The following is a 23,465-nucleotide window of genomic DNA, read 5'->3' as shown; positions in this document are numbered from 1 at the left end:
AAGTTCTTAAGATGCCTCTCAAGTTTTCTGGGAGTGAGTGGCCGGAGTGGGGGCGGGGTGGGGGCCGCGGCCGCGCGGGCGGGGAGGGAGCAGAGAGTGGGGAGTGGAGGGTTAACTGCCGTGCGATCTCACCCAGCTCTTCCGAAATGCCAGTCCACTGTCGCTGCGACAATGTTTCTGGGTGTCGAGGCCTCGTCCTTCCTGGCATTTGTCTGGAATGGAGCTGTCTGTCTAACCTAGGCCTGGACGCGCCCTGCCCGGGGAAGCGGGGGAAGGTGGGGTGGGGTGGGGTGGGGGCAGCGGGGGGCCCGGGGTGGAGTTAGTCGCCCGCCCATTTTCATATTCATTAGAACTGGGAGGTTGCCCGAGGAGCCCAGCTGAGTTTCAAGATATAAAAGCAACTTCGGGTGCCCCTTCCCAGCCGGGACGTATTAAAGGGCTGGGAGCGGGGCAGCTCCCGGCGCGGCCGCCCGAGCTTCCCCTTCCCTGCGCTCGGCCCTCCCTGCGCCCGCCCGCCCCTTCCCTCCGCGGAGCGCGCCGGCCGCCGCGCCCCGGGAGCTGCGCGTCCGCGACCGGGAGCATGGAGTTTCTGAGCGAGAAGTTTGCCCTGAAGAGCCCGCCGAGTAAAAACAGCGACTTCTACATGGGCGCGGGGGGCGCGTTGGAGCACGTTATGCAGACCCTGGACAATGAGTCCTTTTACGGCAAAGCCGCGGCGGGCAAATGCGTGCAGGCCTTCGGGCCGCTGCCCCGCGCCGAGCATCACGTGCGCCTGGAGCGGACCTCGCCGTGTCAGGACGGCGGCGGTGAGTCCCCGCCGCGGCCCGCACGCGGGGAACCGTCGGGCGGGGCGGGCCGGGGTGACGGAGGGAGGTGGGAAGGAGCGGGGCGCGCGAAGCGGGAGGGCGGAGGCGGGCGGCGGGGGGCGTCCGGGTCGGGCGCGGCGGCGCGGCCGGCGGCGACTGCGGAGGGCGCGGGGAGGGTGCGGCCGGGTTGCCTCCCCGCGGCCCTCCGCCGGCCGTTCGGGCTCGTCCCCCAGGGGTCCCCGCGTCCCTCCGTCCCGCGTCCAGCCGTAAACCGATAGGGCGGTAAATAAAGCGTAATTGCGTCGAGACAGGGCGCTGCCTCCGCGAGCTCGCCGCGCGGCCCCGGCTGCGGGAGCCGAAATCGCTCGCAGCTCGTTTGGAGGCGTCGCCGTGGTCGCGGAGGAGGAGGCTCCGAACTCCGTGGGATGGGAAACCTTTGTCACGTTCCAAGATGTAGCGATCGGTTGCTTTGCGAAATTGGAAGGTTGCTCGATTAGCTCGTGTGGGTTTGTGATTCCTGTGTCTTTGGGTTTGCAACACAACACATAAATTTCGGACATCAGACACTTTAAATAGCTTCAGGCAAAGAACCCCCAATATATTCACTTACTGTGGAATTCTGCATTGTCTGCTTTTCTGACTCCACATTAAAAGCCACCTCAGAAGCCTTTCCGAATGCCTCTGGGTGAAATCTTCGACTTTGAATGGCCAAATAGCTCAAAGTCAAAATGTTATCAAAACAAACCATCTTTTCTATCTTGGAACCCAATACAAACCTATTTTTTTTTTCAGATCACGACAGCTAAAGCAAGTTTACAATTCCAAGAGGACTTTTCTTATCATTGTATATATTCCACAGTTAAGCTGTAAGGAGCGGGTTACTTTAAAATAACAAACGAATTAAGTGTGAAATATTTACAACAAGCCTCCTGTCCCCTATTTTAACGGAGGTTCAAAGTCTGACAAGGCACTGGCTCACAGCAGCTCGTTTCTAAATGCTACTTTGTGCATGGAAGCTGAAAAAAGTATCTGATATATTTTATTTACTTTATTCAACATCACAAGTCACTTTTGACTTGCAATGTTAAACCAAAAATAAAGACGAAAACGATAGAGACAAATCAGTTAAATCGTTTCAGTTATTTGTTTAGAGAGATGCAAGCTATAGATTTTTAAAAATATTTTAACGCACTAAATATTTTGCTTTCCGGTTGTATTTTTAGACTGCAGTGTCTTTAGATTTTTGGAATTCTTAGAGGCATACATAAAGTTATTTGAATAGACAGGATTAAAAAAAATGATTCTGTAGTGTTCACTGCTGGATAGAACTCAGTCATATTTTAAACTGTCGGGAATTCAAAATAAGAAAAGAAATAGGTGGGTTTTGAGGCTTTATCAACTTTCAAACGAACATCGCCCTCGGAGGACTGGTCCCGATGAGAGAGAAGTCAGAGCAGCCCAGGCAGCCGGGCGCTCAGTTTCCGAGTCCGCGTCTCTCTGCTGAGACGCCCGGGGTTTCGCGGACGGCTTCCCCTCCCCCACCTTTAATTACCGAAGTTCCCCCATTTAACTCTGTCCGCGGAGACAAAACCGTATTGTTAATCAGTGATGGCTCTTCTTTGCACTTAGTTCTACTTCCCATCTTTCACAAAAATGCCTCAGCATGTCAGTTACTTCGGTATGAAAGTTCAATATTGGTATAATGATCACAGTAGTTGTAAAAAGTAAGTTATGATGGGTCATTTAAGAACAGACAAAAACGAAAAAAGTATGACAGTTCATTGTAAATTATTGTTCTCGCTGGGTTGACTTTACTTTTTTTTAATGCCTCCATTGCATTATGTGTGTTAATTGAGTGTGCGTGTGTGTGTGCGTGTGTGGTATATAGTTTTGTTTTATATCATACCCCAAGCATGCAGTCAGATCTGGAGGAAATCACTGAAATTAAAACATCCCCACACAGAATGCCAGATGATATTCATTGTAAGATTTTAATAGGTGTTTTAATTTCTGGGCTTTACTAGAGGATAAAATTAAGGTTTCTGTGTTAAAGCATTTCATAAGTTAAGAATAAATATGTTTTTTTAGAAAGAACTGCAAATAAGTTTTTAAGCTGAAGAAGTCTATTTGTCTTCTTTTCTATAGGAAACAATTTCAGAAACTGATATAATATTCATTTGTAAATTTAGATGACTTTTTGAAAAAACTAAATGCAGATATGAGTATACACTTGAAATGTTAAAAATGTAGTAGAAAAATACCAAATTGGAAATCTATAGGTTTTGTGTAGAGAAGGGAGATAACTTGGGAAGAGTTTGGATTTTGGCTTACAGATATTATTTTAAATGGAAATTCTTTCTTGGGCCATATAAGTAGATTAATTTTGTCTGCACTGAATAAATATATAACTTACAATAAATTTGGATCAATTTTAAAAATTATGCTCACTTAGGATTTTCTAATCTAAAACATCTTTTAATCTGACTACCTTAATTTAATTACAAGTTATGTGCAAAAACATTGCGTTAGCCATGTAGAACTGTGAATTTGGGCAAATTGCGTAAGTTTCATGGAGACATTTTTAGATGGTCTTAAACCTCCCCAAAGCGGAGTAATAATGGTAAATAATGTGATGGTTTAATTAATACTGGCACGATAAATCATTAGCAGACCACTTTCCCGATGCTGTAAATTACTTCATCTTAATTCATTCATCAAAATCCTTTGCAATGCTGAGAACTGTTGTTTTCCTCCTGGGTACAGTGAACTATGGGATCACTAAAGTAGAAGGACAGCCTCTTCACACGGAACTGAACAGAGCAATGGACAACTGTAACAGTCTCCGGATGTCTCCAGGGAAAGGGATGCAAGAGAAGGGAGAACTGGATGAACTTGGGGATAAATGTGACAGCAATGTATCCAGCAGTAAGAAGCGGAGGCACCGGACCACCTTCACCAGCTTGCAGCTGGAGGAGCTGGAGAAGGTCTTTCAGAAAACCCATTACCCAGATGTGTACGTCAGAGAACAGCTTGCTCTGAGGACAGAGCTCACTGAGGCTAGGGTCCAGGTAGGAGCCATATGTAGGCCTTGGGCAGGTGGGGGTGGGATGTGGGAGGACAGTGTTAGAGTGATTCAGTAGCTGCATTTTGCCATGAAGGAATTATCTGAAGATGTAGAACAATGTAATGTGTACATGCAGATCTATTGAGATTTCTTTTTACTTGCAAAGAATTTAACAATCCACATAACATGAAACAAAAAAATACTTGACTTATTACATGGGCATAAAAAACTTTCATTATTTAAAAGTAACCGAATATCCTAACATAGGTCTGATTTCAAAAGTGAATTTTAAAGGGCAAAAGAGGAATCATAGTTATCTAATTAATAAGCATGTATTTTATTTTGTTTTCTATTTTATCAGCTATTTAGGATTTTTTACAGGTTATATACTAGGTGTTGATAAATTCTTTTTTTCAAAAAATAATGGCCCATCAGTCTATAATTTTATTGAGGTTAAGGCAATAATCAAATAAAGAAAAAAATGAAACAATCTCACAATTCCCAATTGTTATGTATATGAAATCTATTTTTACTATACATAATTAGAGGAAGGTCATATAATTCATTTACAATTTTCTAACCTTAGTCGTTGCCACTTATGTCATTCCATTTTAATATTTTAACTCCAGATAATTTGTGTGTTTTTTGCAAAGGTAATGGGAATAATGATCTTAATAATACATACTCAATTACATTTATAAGTTTACTCAAATTATCAAATTGGATGATTTAATAAACTAAATTTTTTAACCTTTGGAAAGGAAACAATATGGTGGGTAAAATATCCCATTAGGCATATTTTATTTTTATTAAAGTTGATATTCTTACACTATATTTTATTAGGTTCCAAATAACAGTAATTTGGAAGAATGGCCAAATTTTACTTTGGCATGTCTTTATTACTCTAAATAGGAAACTATTGAATTTTGCAGTTCCCATGCACTACTAGAATAGAGAAATGAATGAAAGCATGAAAAGATTTGTTCTTGGTGGGGTAACAGTATTTCCTCTGAAGATTAAACCATTGGAAGGCCTTCACATCATTAAACACAACATATGGTGGTGCAGGAATAATAAGCAGCAGTTTTTTTTTTCTTTAGTTGTAGAGCAAATGGTTATGTTATCTTAGTTGAGGAAGTAAATATATAGAAAGTTGATGCTAATGGAAAATTTCAGAGTTGTCAAGTGTTAACTCGAGACCCACATATGTTCTTTTTTGTCTTGTGTTCATATATTTAAATTGGATATGCTTGTAACTGTACAGAAATATGCTTGCTTGCAGAGACATCAGCTGTGCAAAATGCATGTTTCTCCTTATCATTTCATCAAGTCCCGATTAATTTTTGTCTAAGAATGTGAACAGAGAGCCAACCTGACCCTAATTTACTCAGGTTATTTTCTTTCCTGCTTTTCACATCAGAGTGGTTGGTAATTGGCATCCATTTTAAGGAGAGTGTCAAGGTCTTTTTCTCAGTGGGAAAAACCTCACTACTAAATTCCCTTAGTATGCCCTTGGTGCCTACTTATGGAGACAGCAAGGAAATATGTTTTGTTTGGTTGGGTTGTTTATGTTTTCTTGAGCCTGGGCATAATGCATGATGCACACTTGCCAGCAGTGTTCTGAGTAAGCACACTGAAGAGGTAGCCCTCTTTCCTTTGTTTTAAGTGATGAAAACTCTTTGAGTGCCATCTTGGATTTGCAATAAATATATGCTAACATATTAAAGTGAATAGTATATGTTTTTGTGGGATTACAATTGAATTTAAAAAAGAGTAAACATATCAACTAATTTTAGCTAATGGCTTTTCACAATTTGCATTTTTATATTGGATTTCCAGCTTCTTTCCTAAACATTATGTATTCTACACATAGTTCTGTAAAGGCTAAAGAGCCTCTTGGAAGCTGCTTGTGTAATGACTACTCAGAAATAATTTATACATATTGGAGATAATTTTCTGTGTCTTTTTTTAATGCATTAAAATATTAAAATGAAGATTCTGGAGAGCCGTAAGTATGAATTGGTGACTATTTAACCCTTTATGGAAGATAGTTGTTATGATAAAGATTAGTATGTAATTAGAGAAATTAGAATGAGAGCCCCATTAACTCACAGGCTTTCTTCACACTTGGCTATATCTTGTCTATTTTTAAAATTATTTATACTACCTGCAAGTCCTTTAAATTGGAGAAATGATTTTGAAAATTGCTGAATGCTTTCTACAAGGGAAGAAGATACGTAAGTGGTATAATTTGTATAATAAGCACATTTATATATTTTAAAACTGTAATTCAACTTCAGATGATTCCATTTTACCTTTATCATGCTCAGTATTATACATGATCTTAATATTATCTGTTTCTAAATCATCATATGATATTTCTACTGATGCTCTAGGTTTTAGATGTCATCTTTTTGTTTATATTTTTCTAAGGGTGTCTTAGTATGGTTACAATCAAGAAGAGTGTTCACTTTGTGAAATGCTTTAAGAAATAATTGTTCTGGCAGACCCAGGTATTCAGTTGTTGATAAATTGGCTGGGTTAACATTATGTGCATAACCCCAAACTAAAAAGTGACAAATATTTTCAGATTTGCTGCATTCTATGAGAGGAGGAGTATCTATGATAATTTGGAGATATACAGTCTTCAAGAACATATAATCTAATTTCTTTTTTTTCTTTTCACAAATGATAAAACAGGCTCAGATATATTAAACAATTATTTTGAAAGTATGTTATCTCTTTATATTAATTTATACTGTTTCATGGACATACCACTTATATCACAGTAAAATAGAAAGTCAAATTTGTGGATCCTTTTCTGATAACAAAATTCCTTTTATTAGTAATTATATTGACCAGATTTACCTTTCTGATTTGAAGTATGTTAACATCCCCTCAGTATTTTCAACTGTACTTTAGCTAAAATTCTACTTCTTTAAAAAATCAGGTTTGGTTTCAAAATCGAAGGGCCAAATGGAGGAAAAGAGAACGTTATGGCCAAATACAACAAGCTAAAAGCCATTTTGCCGCCACCTATGACATATCGGTTTTGCCCAGGACTGACAGCTACCCACAGGTATGGAAAACTGCGTGCAGTACTGACCGAGAAAAATGGGCTGGGCGCGGTGTGTCCACTCTTAAACGGGCTCTACAGGCTTTGCTCTCTCTCGTAATTAGGAATGAAAATGTTCAACTCCAGAAAACTTTTTTCATGTTTGCTAGATTTTTATTTTACTAAGATATTTATTGTGTTATTGTTTTCTTTCAGAGCCATTCTTTAAAAAATATTTTAGGCTCTCTTCCTTGTTATACACTGCAACAAGTGAAGTAGCATCTTTCCATAGCATATGCTTGTCAATTACTCTACGTTTTAATTATTCAGAATTACTTCCCTTGTTAACTTTTAAAAATATACTAAAAATTGTTGGACATGCTGTCTCTGTGGCTAATGTTTTATGACTCACCCTTATATAGACTAATATAAAATGTAGTGTATGAAACCTTTATTCCACTTAAAAATAATGTCTTTTTCTATGTTGTCTTTTCAGCTTTGAAGTTTCTCATTGTTTGAAGGAAACATTTAGCCCTTTGTTTCTTAAAATGTATATAGAATTAGTAGTGGTTATAATTGTATTATCATGTTAGAAAACACATACTTTTATAATGGGAACTCTCATTTCCAAGAGTAGAAATTATGTTTTCTTCTAATTTTCCTTCTAATTTAGAGACTTTTCTTTTTCATACTTTCTAATGCATGTAAATAAAATATATTTTCATCTTTCTCAACGAGTATTACTTTTTCCTAATACCGAATTATTGAGAACTGTATTTGGTACCTGATTAGGGACGCATATCATAAGGAACAGGCTGCCTGCTATTTAGTTCCTCATTGTCCAGTTCTATGCATTGTGAGACCCCACCCTGACAACACATGTGCAACATCTATGTCGGTGGAATACCTTGACAGTCCGGTAACAAAATCATCTCAGTCCCAAACTTAAGGTATTCATTTTCTTCAACTATAAATTCATACTCTGTTAGTGTGAATTCAGTCCTTTATTTCTGTTCTATTTTTGGCTTCTGATGCCTTTTTGACCTTTAAAAACCTATCTTGAGACTGTCACTCCTCCAGATAAATTCACCAGACTTATTCATGTAACGTTATATGTGAACAAAAAAAGCCTTAGAGATCACCTTGTTCTATTTCATTTTAGAAGCTGGGAAACCAGACCCAGTAACCAGAGGAATGGTCTGTGGTCACACAGGTTGCTCCTTACAGGACAGTCTACAGGGGCTGCTGTGGCTCAGCTGCCTTCTGCTAGGGAACCAAACCTCAGGGGCCCCTTCTGAATAAATGCCACCCCTGCCTCGAGTAGAATCTTGCTTCTCTTACTTTTAAAAGTTCATCTTAAAGTAGTTGGCTTATTTTTTTCTCCTGTTTAAAGGCATGTATACATTCCTGGTTGCTTAGTGTCATAGGAACAATGACATTTACTCCCCAAACATTTTTGAGTGTCCCAAGTGAGTTCTACACAGAGTGCTATGAGGCTCTTTCCCCTGCAGCCTGTAAGCTCCATGGGGTCAGGCACGGCAGTGTTTTCCTAGTTGTTAACGGGCCCACAGCCACTGCTTAGGTGTTGTTCTGAGCAGGTCGTGTATATTAACTCACTGAATCCTCACAGGAACCTTATACATTATTAATCATCCCCATGTTACATGTGTGGAAACTGAGGCACAGAAAGGTGAGGTATTTACTCCCTTTCACTAGTGGCACAGCCTGGATTGGACATGAGGCCCTTCAGCTACCGAGCGCAAAATCTTAACCCTCAATACAGACTGTCCCGGCACACACGTCTAAGTAATTGAATGGTAAACAAGTTAATACTACAGGAGCATACGGCTTACGCTGCATTATTCAAGTTAGCATTTTAGTTCAGGGGAAAAGACAATGTAGTCACAACCAGTGAAATAACAATAAAAATAATGAATGTACAATATACATTACATAATTTTGAACAAGTTGACTATGATGACTTGAGAAATGTTAAGTCATAAATTATGAACTCTTTTCAATTGGACCGAAATAGTGTGATGAGTTTATCCCATCACACTCGACTCTATCACAACACTCGACTCTATCACAACGCTTGACTCTATTACAACACTTGACTCTATCTTGTTTTGCACCTTGTTATTTCGGTCTTCATTCCTTCTCTTGTAAACCCCATTTCTGCCTGTTTTTTCACTCCTCTGTTTCTTGGTTTGGGTTGCCTTATCTCTAACTCCTCTTTCATTTTTAGTATAGCATAAAACATTTATAACAATGCGGAGCCCCAATTAACCTCTTTATAATGGCTTAATATAACTCAATACACTCTTTTTACTAGTTGCCCTTTTTAGTAGGGTTATTTTGCCATTGTGTTGCATAGCTTTAGATATTAACGATTAGCAGAATGAGGTGAACTAGCAGCTCAAACAGGAAGGGAAATGATACAAATTATGCATTTGACAGTCTTTTTACTCCAGCAAAGGACTAATTTAAAATTTCCCCTCACAAATGATGAGAATTTCACACTAATTCTCCCTGTGGCTTCCCCATAATTTATATGCACTGGTTGTATCACCTCATAATTTAAGTATGGAAGCACACAGATCATATATATGTTGAAGTTATTTTGACAGTGCAGTCTCTCAACAAAAACAAAAATTGATACTATAAGATCCATAGTGTTTTTCTATATTGGTAAATCATTTAATATTTGGTTGCCCAAAATTCCGAAATCACATGTCTCTCACTCACCACTGTAGGTATTGGAGAAAGTCAGGGGGAATTTTATTTTAACTTAAAAAAATAATGTGGTTTATTTTTTTGTTTGCTTGAAAAAAATTATGACAGGGTCTTGTCTCTAAGCTTCAGCCTAAGGGAAACTGTTTCTTTATCATGTGGTTTGAAAATAGAAATGTATAGTGGAAAAAATAGAAATTATAGAAATTCTATTCTAAAATAGAATTATGGAAGCCAAAATTACTAATTATAGAAAAAGGTATTAATCTAGTTTGAAACTAGCAAATGTTGGAGGCAGAACATAAATAAAGAATTAGCAATTTGGCAGGGAAGCAAAAGTATCTCAGAGATACATGAAAAACATAGATGGTTTAGAAAATTACCTCCTCAAGCTTGCTCAGTTTGGATAATAATTTTACTTAGTGTAAAGGTATATATCTATCACATGTACTAGAGGTTTACTTGTGAATAGTAATTAATATTTTCTAACCTGTTCTAAACACTTTGGTTCTACTGGTCTTCACTGCACTACAGCAAGAACATCCGTAACAGTAAAAATGACAAGTACCGAATGAGGGCTTATTTTAAGCCAGGCTTTCTTCTTACAGCTATTAACTCATTGAATTCAAGCCTAGGATTTCTGACTTCAGGAGTCCGGGGCACTTTATGTAACGTTATCTCTGTAGTGTATCATTGAGCAATGAAATAGTTAAATCTTGACTCTAAAACATCAAATTACTTTGGAAAGCAAAAGCCCTTTCATTTCTGAATTTATAAAGTAATAATATAAAGCACTTAAAAATGTAGATGCTTTAAGACTATTTTTGTTGTTTTTTAGCTTACTCATATTTGATAGCAAGCAAATAATGATAAAGCGAGTGGTGTGATATCCGTCGAAAATACTTCAAGGTAGTACTGAAAAACAGCACTTTATTAAAGTCCTTTATTTTAGTTCACAATAGTAGTTGCCATTCAACAAAACTATGATTTAGGTAAATTAAACTACTTGATGTTCTCCAATAGATCACATTGTAAACAACTGTCTCCTTGCTTGTGCTACGTCTGTTCCCTCTATCTTGTATTCCCTCCCCCTTGACGAGGAGCCCCCTTTTCCTTCGTGAAGCCTCTTCTCAACCCGCCTGTGGTCAGCACATCTCTGTCTTCACTGACGTTGTGATGGGCCGAACACAAAGCCTGCCGTCTCATTTACTCTATAAAGCGTTAAAAAGGATGACTCAGTTCCTACCTGTGAACCATAACAGTATTAATCAGATTATACAGGGGTGGACAAAAGTAGGTTTACAGATGTAATACAAATAAATAATAACTTGTAAGTAATAATACAAGAATAAATTCACAACTATAAACCTGCTTTTGCCAACCCTGATACAAACACTGGAGAGACAGATGTGAAGAAGTACTGATTCACTTCAGTACTTATTCAGGAGGATGTTATAAACCTAAAAAGAATCAGTTTTTCATAAAACACTTGATTTCTGAATCTCTGCTATTAACTAGCCCTGTGGTCTTAACCGATTATTAGCCTTTCCTTTTTGATCCTTGATTTCCTTCCTCATCTGCTAAAAGGGACAGACTAGAAAGATTCAGAAGAACCCCTTTCTTTTCTTCCAAAGTTGTTTGCATTTTATCCAGTAAATAATGTATGTGTAGTACTGTTGTTACGCATGGGGGTTACTCGAATGATCCAGACAAGATCTCCTTTGTGAACAGATTACAAACTATGGGATATCTTGACCAAATTCTGCAAACACTTCTTGATGCAGATGAGACACAGTAAACCAGACAGACCTTTGCCTTTGAGTTGAACAAGCAAGAAAGCATCTTTCGACATTAGATTCTAATTTGTTTCTAATTTATCAAAACCAAAATGTTTTTAAAATAATTATTTTGGTGAATAAAATATTTTGTTGAGGTATAAAAATTTCTGGGAGATTATGACCAGCCTTCATTCTTACAAAAAACTCTAATTTTATGCCCTTAGGTTTGCTTTGGGTTACGTCTGCATTACCTTGATCATTAACTATCTGGGTAATGGTAGATAAAGTGTATTTAGTTCATTAATCCTTAGATTCTTTATTATGTAGAATGGAGGCATTGTTAATGCTAAAGTTTTTCGTGGTGGTGGTATTGATGATGATGATGAGTATCATTATCATAAAGCTTTTTTCTCTTACTGAGAGTATTGGGTTGATTTCCAAACAGCCTGCTGAGCTAAATCCTGACTTGATTAAGGTCAGGTGTTAATATGTGACTGTGGACCTCATGGGAAGTATTGGGCTCAAATCCTGTGTATGCTACTTAGTAGGTTTTAGATCTTTGGCAAATGAATTAGCTTCTGAGAATGTTTCTTCTCATTCATAAAATGGCATATTTGTGAGAATTAAGCAAAATAATATATGCAAATTATAAGGACAGTGCCTAATACATAATGAGTGTTCAATAAATAGTGGCCATTCTATCTATAGATTGCCATTAGTCATTGTTTTCTACAACAGAAAGCTATCTAAGTGGTTTGAATGTTCTCTTAATAAATTTGATCTGTGAGTAAATTTACTATTTAGGGATCTAGGAAAAAACCAAATTCAGATAATGTGCTTTCTTCTTTAAATTAAGATAACCAAGTATGGTAACTTTAGGAAAGTTTGAGTATATTCTTTATCTACGAAAATTATTTTCTGATGCAAAAAAATGTTTTCATGAAAAATTTTAGAAAAAGGGGTTGAAGTTTTTTTCTACCAAAAATTTTAGTAAGGTTTTACTTAGTACATAATGAGAATCATAACTAAACCTATGCTTACCAAATTACAAATTGACCTGCACAGTATCTTGCTTTCTATTATTGAATTGATTACCTTATAAATACATGCCACTTGGAGTTTGAACATACTATGAGCTGGATTCTAGTTATAGACAATTTATAATCATTGTTGTAATTTAAAATACAAACTAAGGTCGTATAATATTTCTAGTTTAGCAAATTCTAATTCAAACATTCCAAATATGCAATTTAAAAGGAAGTGATGCAGCAATAATACAGCAATTGTGAAGACATTGTCCACCCTGCCTTTCTTCTATCACCAGTTTCTGCACTAATTTTAAAGTATACATTTGCTAAGCCAATTAAGAAATAAGGAACCTGTCTCCTCGAACAACTGTGCTATAGTAATTTGGCATCTGGAGTGTTTTTTTTTTTTACTTTTGTAGAAAGCCTTACAATTTTATCATTATTACTTCCATTTTTCCCAAATATTTAAAATAAAAACACAAAATCTTTGAAAAGTGTTATAATATAGCTGTGCTTGTTGTATTATGAAAGAAGATTCTCATATCTATGAACCCAATGAGATGGTCATGTAATTAATTATGCAGTGAAACTTCCCTTCTGATGGGTGGAGGGACAAAAATATTAGCATTGTTAGGTCCACAGGTCATACTGATACTGTACAATTTACCACTGCTCGGAAGGACAAATATTTAAAATCATACTAGGAATATGATATGATACTCTATTATTATTCAAATAAATATGGTTTTTATAATTGATAAAGTTTTATTTAATTAAATGTATGAAATATATGCAAATTTTCTGTACATATGTGTAGATAATATTTATATGTGTGTATATATTAAAATAAATTATGTGTAGCATGAGGCAGATTTTTGTCAATATTAATTAGCTGAAGGTACAGCTGTACACAACCGGTGCATAACTTTTATTTGTTGAAATACATACACTTTAAAGAGATAAAGTAAAGAGATATTTACTTCTTTTACTTCTCTAAAAGAAGTAAAGTGCATTCATGTTTTAGATTATGAAAATAGACTTATTTTTTGAAAAAATCTAATATTCTAATTTACTATGATTCAATGACTTTACACAGTAATTATAACTTAGCTATTTTTTTTTTTTGCTTTTAGTAGGTGGCCACTGTTAAAATATTGAATTTAACTGAGTTTGTCATAAGTATTTTGTATATTTAAATTTTTCTTTTTTATTTTTTCAGTTACAGTTTACATTCAATATCATTTTGCATTAGCTTCCGGTGTTCAGTATTGTATATTTCAAGAAGAAAGAAAATAAGAAAGTTGAGTAGATTACCAAAATAAACAATAAGAAAAAATGTAAAAATAAGTAATTGAAGAGTGTCAATGTTTCTTATACATATGAAAACTACCTTACAGGAGAATAGAGAAGAACCAGGGGGAAATTAAGCCATCGAAGCCTGGGAAGTCTATGAGAACAGACCTGTGGGGTTAAAACTTGCAGTTCACACTATTATTGTTAGTGAATAACAATAAGGTTAGTGAACCTTATGAAAAACTTGAATCCAGAATTTTATCTGTGCCTCATGTTTCTATGGGTTTTCTTTTTTATTCTAAATCCTGGGTCACTGAAACAGAAAAAAACATTGCATGAACAGTTGATTTAGAAATCACAAAAATGAAATTCCAATGTGGTTGTTAACACAGATGCAGTAAGACAATCATTTATAACTTTACTCAAAATTTTAGGAATGAATTTAAAGTTTATGTTTGATACCAACTGGTCATTTCTAAGATTATAAATATTCTGTGCAAATGGAAGTATTTGCCTATTTGATTTATATTTTACTAATTCACAAGGAAACTTATTTTATGTTTTAATCTTTGTTTCTTTTTGTGAACTTAGTTTTAATAGGGGAAATGTGTCATTAAAATGAATCAGGCACTGATAAATCAGCAAGAGCTATCATGTATGTATCAAAATATATAAAAAGGAATGTGAAAAATAACTTGAAGATACTTTATATAACTATCTGGATAGCAATAAATAAAATAGCAAATACTAATGCTATGATTTTATGCACTCTTTAAGTGAGTTGATCTAAAAAGTCTCATTCTAAGTAATATAAGGTACGAGTTCCTATACATTTTAAAATTATAATTACTATAAAATTTACAAACACATCCAGCTCTAAAGGAAAATTTTAAAAATGACTTGAATGTTTCTTATATCTTTGACTTGGACCATATTTCAAATGTTACTTGAATAATACAAAATTTTTAAAAAATTTATTTGATGTCATTCTAAAAATATCTATATATTAACATTTCTTATGGAACTTGGTCCTTTATTTTTGGACTAATAAGAGACATATGCAGTCTTCTCAGATTATAGGTCTTATATAACTGTTACGTCTGTTTTTTTTTTAATGGAAAAGTCATTCTTCCTAGTTCCAAATCTCTGTATATATTTGTAAAATAGCACTTTATTTTAAAAATCAAAGTAGTAACCCATGTTTAATATGTGATCCTTTTAAGATGAATTAATTTTAGATCACTTAAGCTTAATAATACTATATGTTTAAAAGATACACTTTTGGATTTTTTGAAATGTAAATGAATTCAAACAATTTTATATATTATCTTAACTTTTCTTTGGTAAGTCCCATCTAATAAGAAGTCACTGATGAAAATACACCCTCACTTCTATCTCAGGTAGTGCCTGCCCACGCTCGATTGGCCGTTTCATTGCGAGTTATGTTAGCTGGGACTTTTCCCCAGATGGACAAAGCCTTGGTGTGTGCTATTCACTGGGAGCAAACCCTCATTCTAGGAAACGGCTTCGTTCTTTCTCCCTGCCAGCAGCCTACTGATGCAGTGACTCGAAAGTTAATGGCACCTAAAGACAGTCAACAGCTAAAAATACCTGCAAGTTACTAAGCATGTGATTCTTATTGATATTCTACCACCCTACATTTTAAAGGAAGGAATAGGCTAGTAAACAGTGTAATGGTCTCTTAAAAAATTGAACCACTTTTGTAGAAAGTGATGCTTACCTTTTTTAAAAAAAAAGACTATATAAAAATTTGGTAAATTATATTGTGGTAATGTGTTAATAAATCTATATAGTAAGTAGTGAATAATATGCATAATAGGCCATAAATGTAATCATTCTGTAAAGGTGAAAAAACAAAATTAACTTTTGGATTTGGATGCAAATAAGCTATTGCTATAATATCATCACAAACACTTCTTTGTGAATCCCTCCCTTTAAGATTTGTCTTCTTAAATTGACCTTTAACAGGGAAGCATATGAACATAAGATGTGAGATCAGCACGTGTATAGTAGCATGATGTGTATATGTGCTGTGTGTGTACATACAAATATTGGTGGCAGGTTGGAGCAGTCTATATAGAGAGGAGGAGTAGGGTTAGATAAACGTTTTTTACTGAGTAAATATTATTTAGTTGGCTTTAGAGGTGCTTTAAAATTAAGGAATTGCTGTTACTCATATATTTTCATGTTTATGAGCATTTCTATTAAACCCAGATCAAATTCCACAGGCCAGTATCTTCTATATAGCACTAACATTAATATATAGAATATATAATGCTATCATGAAGCTATTTGATTTTTTTTACACATCATGCTACTATAAAACTAAGGCAGAGTCTAGCAAACATATTTTTTATCAGTAGGTTTTTAAAAAGTATGAAAAACTACTCACTCTAACAAAATCAGCAAATACACTTGAAATATATACACTGCATTCAGCACATTGACATTTACTTTGTAGTTTTGGTCATACAAATACTATATCTATATGAAGTTTCTAGGTAAAGCTAATTTCCACATCTGTGGTTTACCATATTACTTCAATTCATGACAAATATATATCCACAGTGAAGAATTCTCAATGTCTGTGTATTATATAATATGTATATATATTATATGTACATGTAATAGTACATATACATGAACCTTATCCTTATCTAAAGCTTTTAATTTCTTAGAAGAAAAATGAATCTTAAATGAATTTGCTTTTAGTTTGGAAAGAATCAGACAAAAGCTACCTTTTTCTCCTAATTCAAAGTCATGGGGTAATTGCATCAACTTCTCTTTTTTGGATGTTTTATTGTTTTTTTAATTGTTGTTCAACTTCTTATTTGATTAGGAAAACATTAAGGGGAAAATAAATGTTCAAAGTGAAGCATAGAAGTCAGCAGAACTTCTGTTCATGCTAATGGGAGGCAATTGGCTGAGTTCCTCGGACAGTGCTTTGAACGTACCCCTAGAACTTTGAAAAATGTCACAAAGCGCATTAAAACATGGAGTGTTTTTAGATTCTTCACTCCTTTTAAAACACAAATAAGAAAAAAGTGTAAAGGCAGTCAGTCTCTTTTTTTTTTTAGTACACATGAAAGAAAGATTTTTAATAACATTGTTTCTGGTTGTAAAGCCTTTGGCTATTATGCATTTAAAAAAGGATAGAAATACCCCAAAATTTATTTGGTGCTGGGCACTGCCATTGTAGGTGTCTGTGAAATAGTGCAAAATAGTAGCAATCTTATAGAGAAAAATGTGCATTCTTTTATTCCCAAATTTAACAGAAACAATAATGTTTCTTGCAATGAGTCAAAGTGAGATTTTTGTATGGCTTTGCTTTTCACACAATTTTAGACAATATCACTTGTAAATCTAGCACATAGTTTTAGAAGGATCACTTAGAAAACTGTACTTGAACCAATAATTAACTAAAAAAAAGAATACAGTTGGGGGAGACATGGGGGAAATGTAGAATGGGCCTACTTTGGTAACAAATTTAGTGAACCACAAGATCAAACAACTTAGTTGTTAAATATCGCCTTTAAATATTAACAGAAGTAGGTAATCTGGAACAGTGATGATACCTGCCAGGTTTCCCCTACAGTGTTCGCATGACATCTAGAATATGACCTTCTGTTGTCAGTGCTGGGTGTCGATGAGGGTGATTTGAAGGGTGTTGGCCCCCTCAGGCACGCATGAGGAATGTGACTGGAACGAGCAGTATGGAAGCCATGCACATGAGGGACACTTAAAGAAGAGAGACTTGCAACTGTGTAATAACTGCCTATGGTATTTGAAGCTTTCCACATTGGACAAAGATGCTACTTATTCTGTGTCATTCTGAGGAAGAGAAATAGAAGTGATAGGTCAAGAAAGATGATAAAAGCTCGCGTTTTTACACAGCTCTCCAAAAAAGTATGGGATTTTCTTTTTAAACAGGTGAGCTTCTTGTCAGTGGAAGTGAACATAATTAAAAGTGTAGGAGAGGTTTTTGCATATGGAAGGAAGCTGGACTTTAACTGTGTTTCCTAATTCCTGGTGGTTTTTAGAATTTTGTGAATGTGTTATTATCATAGCTATTACTTTAATATAAAGCCCCTGAGCCACACACTCTGTGCTTAATGAACCAGAATCCCCAAGAAGATGCATACATGATGGAGAATAAATATTTAATAGAAAAAAGAATTACCCAGGGAAATACAGCCAGGAATGTCCAGGCATGTATTTTCCATGATTCCTGTTAAGATAATAAATATGGTATAGTGATTCTAGAGTTCAAATTATAAAACAAAACTTAGATATATTAGCATAGATTGTTCATAAAAGTTTTATTACATCTTTAAGCTGGATCTGTCCAAATTTCATGGTCTTAGAGATTTCTCAATCACCTAATAAATTTGCATTAAGGTCATATTATGTGTTGTGTTAGGCCTGAGGATGAAGAAACAGTTTGAGCAATCACTGAGGATTTTGCTTTCAGAGGGTGGAGCCTAAGAACCCCCACAGTGTTAGTATTATGAATAAGTAAATAAGCAATTTTAACTCATAAGAGTAATTTTTATATTATTATAGTATTTGTTAAGATTCCCTAGGTTCAGATTTGATCACCATTGCAGTTATGCAACCTTGGGTAAGATTTCAAAGTTCTCTGTGCTGTAAGTGTGCATTCTACAGAATGGGGATAATGAAAGCTCACACCTTATAGTACATTAAAACAATTAGAAGTCCATAAAGCATTTAATATAATGCCTGACACATGATAATTAATTAATAATTATAACCTATCATGAGCCTCATCTTCCTTCCTTCCTTCCTTCCTTCCTTCCTTCCTTCCTTCCTTCCTTCCTTCCTTCCTTCCTTCCTTCCTTCCTTCCTTCCTATTTTTCTTTCTCTCTCTCTTTATTATTGTTATTCAAGTATAGTTGTCTCCATTTTTCCCCCTCTGCTCTCCCCTGCCCCACTGATGCCCACCTCCCACCCTCAATCCTACCCCCCCTTTGGCTTTGTCCATGGTCCTTTACACATGTTCTTTGACGACCCTTCCCCCTTGCCCCCCTGTTATCCCCACCTCATTCCTCCTGGTCAGTGTCAGTTTGTTCTTTATTTCTTGATTGTAATCGAGATACTTAAACATCCAGAGGAAATCTTTTCAAAAAAGGAAAACCTCAATTCACTGGGGATATTATGTTTGTGATTTACATACAACTTTTGACATAAAAATCAACTAGACCCCTAAAGTCAAATGAAGACGTACTAGATATTTTAAAATGAAAACAAAACATGGGATGCGTGAGGGGAGACAGAGGTCTTGGAAACAGAACATATCAGTAAAAATTTGTGACAATATTGCTACCCATGGGGATGTGTGGGTATCTCCCCAAGTCTAACTAAGGTAACTTGCTTTTTCAATTTGTTCTGTTCAGGTAATATTTCTATATGTTAGAAATTCTTGCACCAAAAGTAACACATTAAACATGCCTAATTATGTCCAGATAAGAAGTTTGATCAAAATAATAACATTTTCCCATGTCTTAGAAACTGGAGAATTTCTTTTAAACTTATAAGAAAGTTAATGTCCATTCTTTTAGGGAGAAAATACTTTCTTAGTTTATATCCATAGATTACCTTCCTTGCCTTTACTTTCCTTATTTTCCCCTTTTACCGAGTTGATACATGTATTTCTAGGCATTTAGAATATGAGTAGCTGATTTTAATAATGAGTTATAAATAAATTGAGAAGTCCTTTAACAAACATAAAATGTAAATAATGTTTCTGAACCACTAGTTTGTCTTTCACTTATTTTTTCAAAAATAAGCAAGCAAGTTCACTTTCATTTCCTGAAAGCTCTTTTTTCAGACATGTGACTGTGGGTTTTTTCAGTGGAGCACAATGTTTGATTGAATGTCAGAGGAAAACCACCCAAATCAAGTTAGAAGAGCTGGTTTGACAGAGTAATGACATCAACAGCCCCTCCTGTTGGTTTGAGGTGCATAACTCAGCAGTCACTGCTGCCCGTCATTATAAATTTTGGCTAAAATAGGATACATAGAGTAGAGTGAGCCAAAATTAAAACAACACAGAGCATGATAATTTAAGGGTAAATAAAATATGCATACAATTTATATATAAAAGTATGCCTATTTATAGGTATATATCAATGGATTTAACATTTAAAGCAGCTTATATAATATCCATATAAATAAGTTATTAAAATAGTACTCAGGTGAACATTTTGCCAATTGCTGAAGCTCCATCTAAGAGATGAAATTAGATGTTCAGATTTTTCTCTTATGTTTTGAAACTGGTTAAGTGGTTCTTCCTTGAGTGCCAGAATAACGCCTCAACCCGTGTGATCTAGAAGAGTCACTAATATATTTCCTACTTTTAATTGGAAATAAGTTGTTTTTAAAAGTACAATTTAAGCTTGGGTGTTGTAAGTTATCCCAAAGGCTATGTGTAGTAGACTGAAATTTTTGTGTAAAAATAAATATTTAAAAAATCATTTGTGTAAGTGTTGAAGTAATTAATAATTCTATTGTAAGTATGATTTTTTTAAAAAGCCAGATGCAGTAAATATGTATATTGCTGCTGGGTTCCACTTCGAATCTATTGTAATAACATTGCAAAAGGCATACATTTTTAAAATTGTATAATGATCTGCTGTGTGAATTTCTGGGGCACAAATGGTAACCCAGTTTTCAATCTTATATGTGACGTTTGTTATGTAGTACTTACATTATGCCCATATATTTTTGCTAATATTTGAATATTTATTTCAATTGCTTCCATCATTTTGTAATGGTCATGTGTTAAAGACCTAAATTTATATTCCATATCATACTCCTATTGTAACCTCACTATATCACATGTAAATCATAAGATAGATGTTTCATACATGTATGTATTTCTCATATTCACAGAGCTGTGTATTCAGGAGGACAGGAAATAAAAAGCACCGAAAGGGCGCACACTTTCCAAAATGAGTTCGATAAAAAATGTCTACAAAGCAAACAACCTAATGTCAGCAATGGTTTCCAACAAAAACTGCCACACTGAGTCCAATACAGAACTTAAAAAAAATGAAATTGTATCATTTGTTTAGAAATATGAAAACTATATTTAAATTCAAAACCATCTTTTAGACCACTTTTCTTAGCACATGAATTGGTCATGGATCATGACTAAATTTTCCAGATTTCATTTAAAAAATTATGACTATAAAAAGGGATTGACATGTTTCGAGAGTATTTTATGTGGTGAAGTCTGTGGGTTTTTCAAATAATTCTATTTCAGTAATTGCTTTCCATACTCAGAATGTAATTATAGACCACCCAACAGGAGCAGACAATGAATAGTTTAAAAATTTAGTAAATACAGTGTAACAAAAGTGAGAATGCATAAATGTAATATGTGTTGTTTTATATATTCCAGATTCAGAACAATCTGTGGGCAGGCAATGCGAGTGGTGGCTCTGTGGTCACTTCGTGCATGGTACCCCGTGATACCTCCTCCTGTGTGACACCTTATTCTCACTCGCCTCGGACAGATTCCAGCTACACAGGGTTTTCTAACCACCAGAACCAGTTCAGCCACGTGCCCCTCAACAATTTTTTCACCGACTCTCTTCTGACGGGGGCTACCAATGGACATGCGTTTGAAACAAAGCCAGAGTTTGAAAGGCGGTCTTCCAGTATTGCAGTCCTTCGAATGAAAGCCAAGGAGCACACTGCCAATATTTCATGGGCCATGTAACATACAGTACTCTTGTTTTTCTTTAAGTGGAAAAGTAAAACATTCTTATTTCTCATATTTAAAGGATACCACAATAAGCTGCTGTGTGTGGAATTGCTAACGGTCAGGATATACAGCGAGACCAGCTTAAATGAATAGTTGTTATTATTTAACATTAAAATCTAAGAATGAACCTCTGAAGACTAAATAGGTTTACCATGCACTAGTCTCCACAAACTCTGTTTTAGTAGTATTTTTTTTCTATTGTATGAGTCGGTGAAATACGATCATGCGACTTCTTAAAAGAATAAATGTATGAAACAAATTCCTCTGTTATAAATTGATTTATGTTAGTTCTGTATAACAAGAAATCCCTTATTGTAAAGTAATACCTGATAAAGGAAGAAATGCACTGGGGAAAATGTCAAGATACCAAAGCTGTCAGGTAAATATTGAAACAGAGCATTTCAGGGACTTAAATGCCATTTCTCCCTCTCTGACTCCATGACAAAATGGGCATATGCCCTGTTGAGGAGAATTTATCTTCAGGTCTCAAAGGTTACTTCACCCCTAGATGTTTTAGTGAATTTTTGTTTCATGCAAAAAAAACCCCTTAAAATGACCAGCATTTGCATGAAATATTTGGGCATAGTTTCCTGAAACCATGTGTCTAAAGGTGATAACTGAAATATTCCGGTGTGATGTTTAAAAGATAGTCACGAGAACAGTTTTTATAAATGCCAACTTTTGGGTGAGAAAGCCAGCATGGACTCAGTGTCTTAGTTATCACGCACAAGAAAAAAAAACAAAGTTACAATACCTGTTGTTACTTTTAAATTAAAATTGTGTTGATTAAACTGTACACATGAACATCTAATAAATGCACTAAAATGTATTCTGTTAAAGGAGCAATGAACTGGAATTTATATTTACTTCATGTGCACATGCGAGTGCACATTTGTGTGCATGTGTGTATTTGGTTTTTGACATATAATCTGTAAGCATTTTTGCTGCTGTGGTTTTGCATAGGGAATTAAAAGGTCAGAAGGCTCTCTCTAAAATTTCTGGTGGAAAAGAAGAGAAGAAAAATACATTGCATCTGGAAAATTGCTAACCCCGTTGATTTGCTTCTCCTCCCTTTCCCCTGTCACATTCCAAGCTTTTTCAGATGAGTGAAATGTCAACCTCCTTGAAAAAGTCTCAAGTTCATAAAGGCAAAGTAAATTAATTGAAACGAAGATGACTTTCATGGCTTGAGTCGGAGCAAGGTCTGCTCTTTGTACTCTCCTAGAATCTTCCTTGGGGTTTCTACAGACTTTAGGGATATTCTTGTAAGTTCTAAAGGCTAAAGGACAAGAGTACATGAATTGAAAAATTAAATTTAAGAAAAGGGTACTTAAATCCAGTAAGTATCTCTTCTTACTGGGAAAATATTTACAGCAGTTAGACATCTTTTATAATAAAATTTTAAATCAGGCAGATGATGGAGATGAGTGATGTTCTAAACAAACATTCCTTGACTTCGTAATAACTCTTGTCTTTATTACTTTTGTGTTCTCTCTTTTTTAGTTTTGTTCCCAAGACAAACTTGTTCAACTTTGGCCCTGAGAATTACACTTACATGCAGGAGTTTTTGTTAAAGGATTGTTTAGGCAGCTGTTAAATAGCTTTCATGTTTTAGAAGAGAATGGCTTCTTTTGATACATTCATGCATGTGGTTAATATGTGAATTTATGAACTAAAACTTAGAACTAAAATGTAAGGTTTAAAAAATTCCAAATGAGCAGTGTTCATGTTCACTTTCTTCTACTTTCTTAATTGAAATTTCAGTGTCCCCTTGCCTAATACTTTAGACTTTTTAAACATGAGACACGAAATTTACATAGACCAGTTTACATTTCGGCTCATTCCTTAGTTTTTCTGTTACTTTTTACCTGTCATTATATTCTAATCATTAGCTGGAG

The 23,465-nt window shown here is 35.5% G+C and overlaps 1 protein-coding gene across 1 annotated transcript; it reads left to right on the top strand.

Moving 5' to 3' along the window:
* The first annotated feature begins 424 nt into the window (after positions 1-424).
* On the top strand, positions 425-22,890 carry ALX1 (ALX homeobox 1). The gene is made up of 4 exons (XM_037167656.2): positions 425-806; positions 3,570-3,874; positions 6,821-6,949; positions 21,202-22,890. Exons 1-4 carry the CDS (start codon positions 581-583, stop codon positions 21,520-21,522), a joined length of 981 nt encoding a protein of 326 aa, XP_037023551.2. The 5' UTR covers positions 425-580; the 3' UTR covers positions 21,523-22,890.
* The last annotated feature ends 575 nt before the right edge of the window (positions 22,891-23,465 follow it).

The sequence above is a fragment of the Artibeus jamaicensis genome, unplaced genomic scaffold (assembly GCF_021234435.1).
Source record: "Artibeus jamaicensis isolate MK-2021 breed Jamaican fruit bat unplaced genomic scaffold, CSHL_Jam_final scaffold_584, whole genome shotgun sequence".
In the NCBI taxonomy this organism is placed as follows: Eukaryota; Metazoa; Chordata; class Mammalia; order Chiroptera; family Phyllostomidae; genus Artibeus; species Artibeus jamaicensis.
This window is presented reverse-complemented; position numbering and strand designations above follow the sequence as displayed.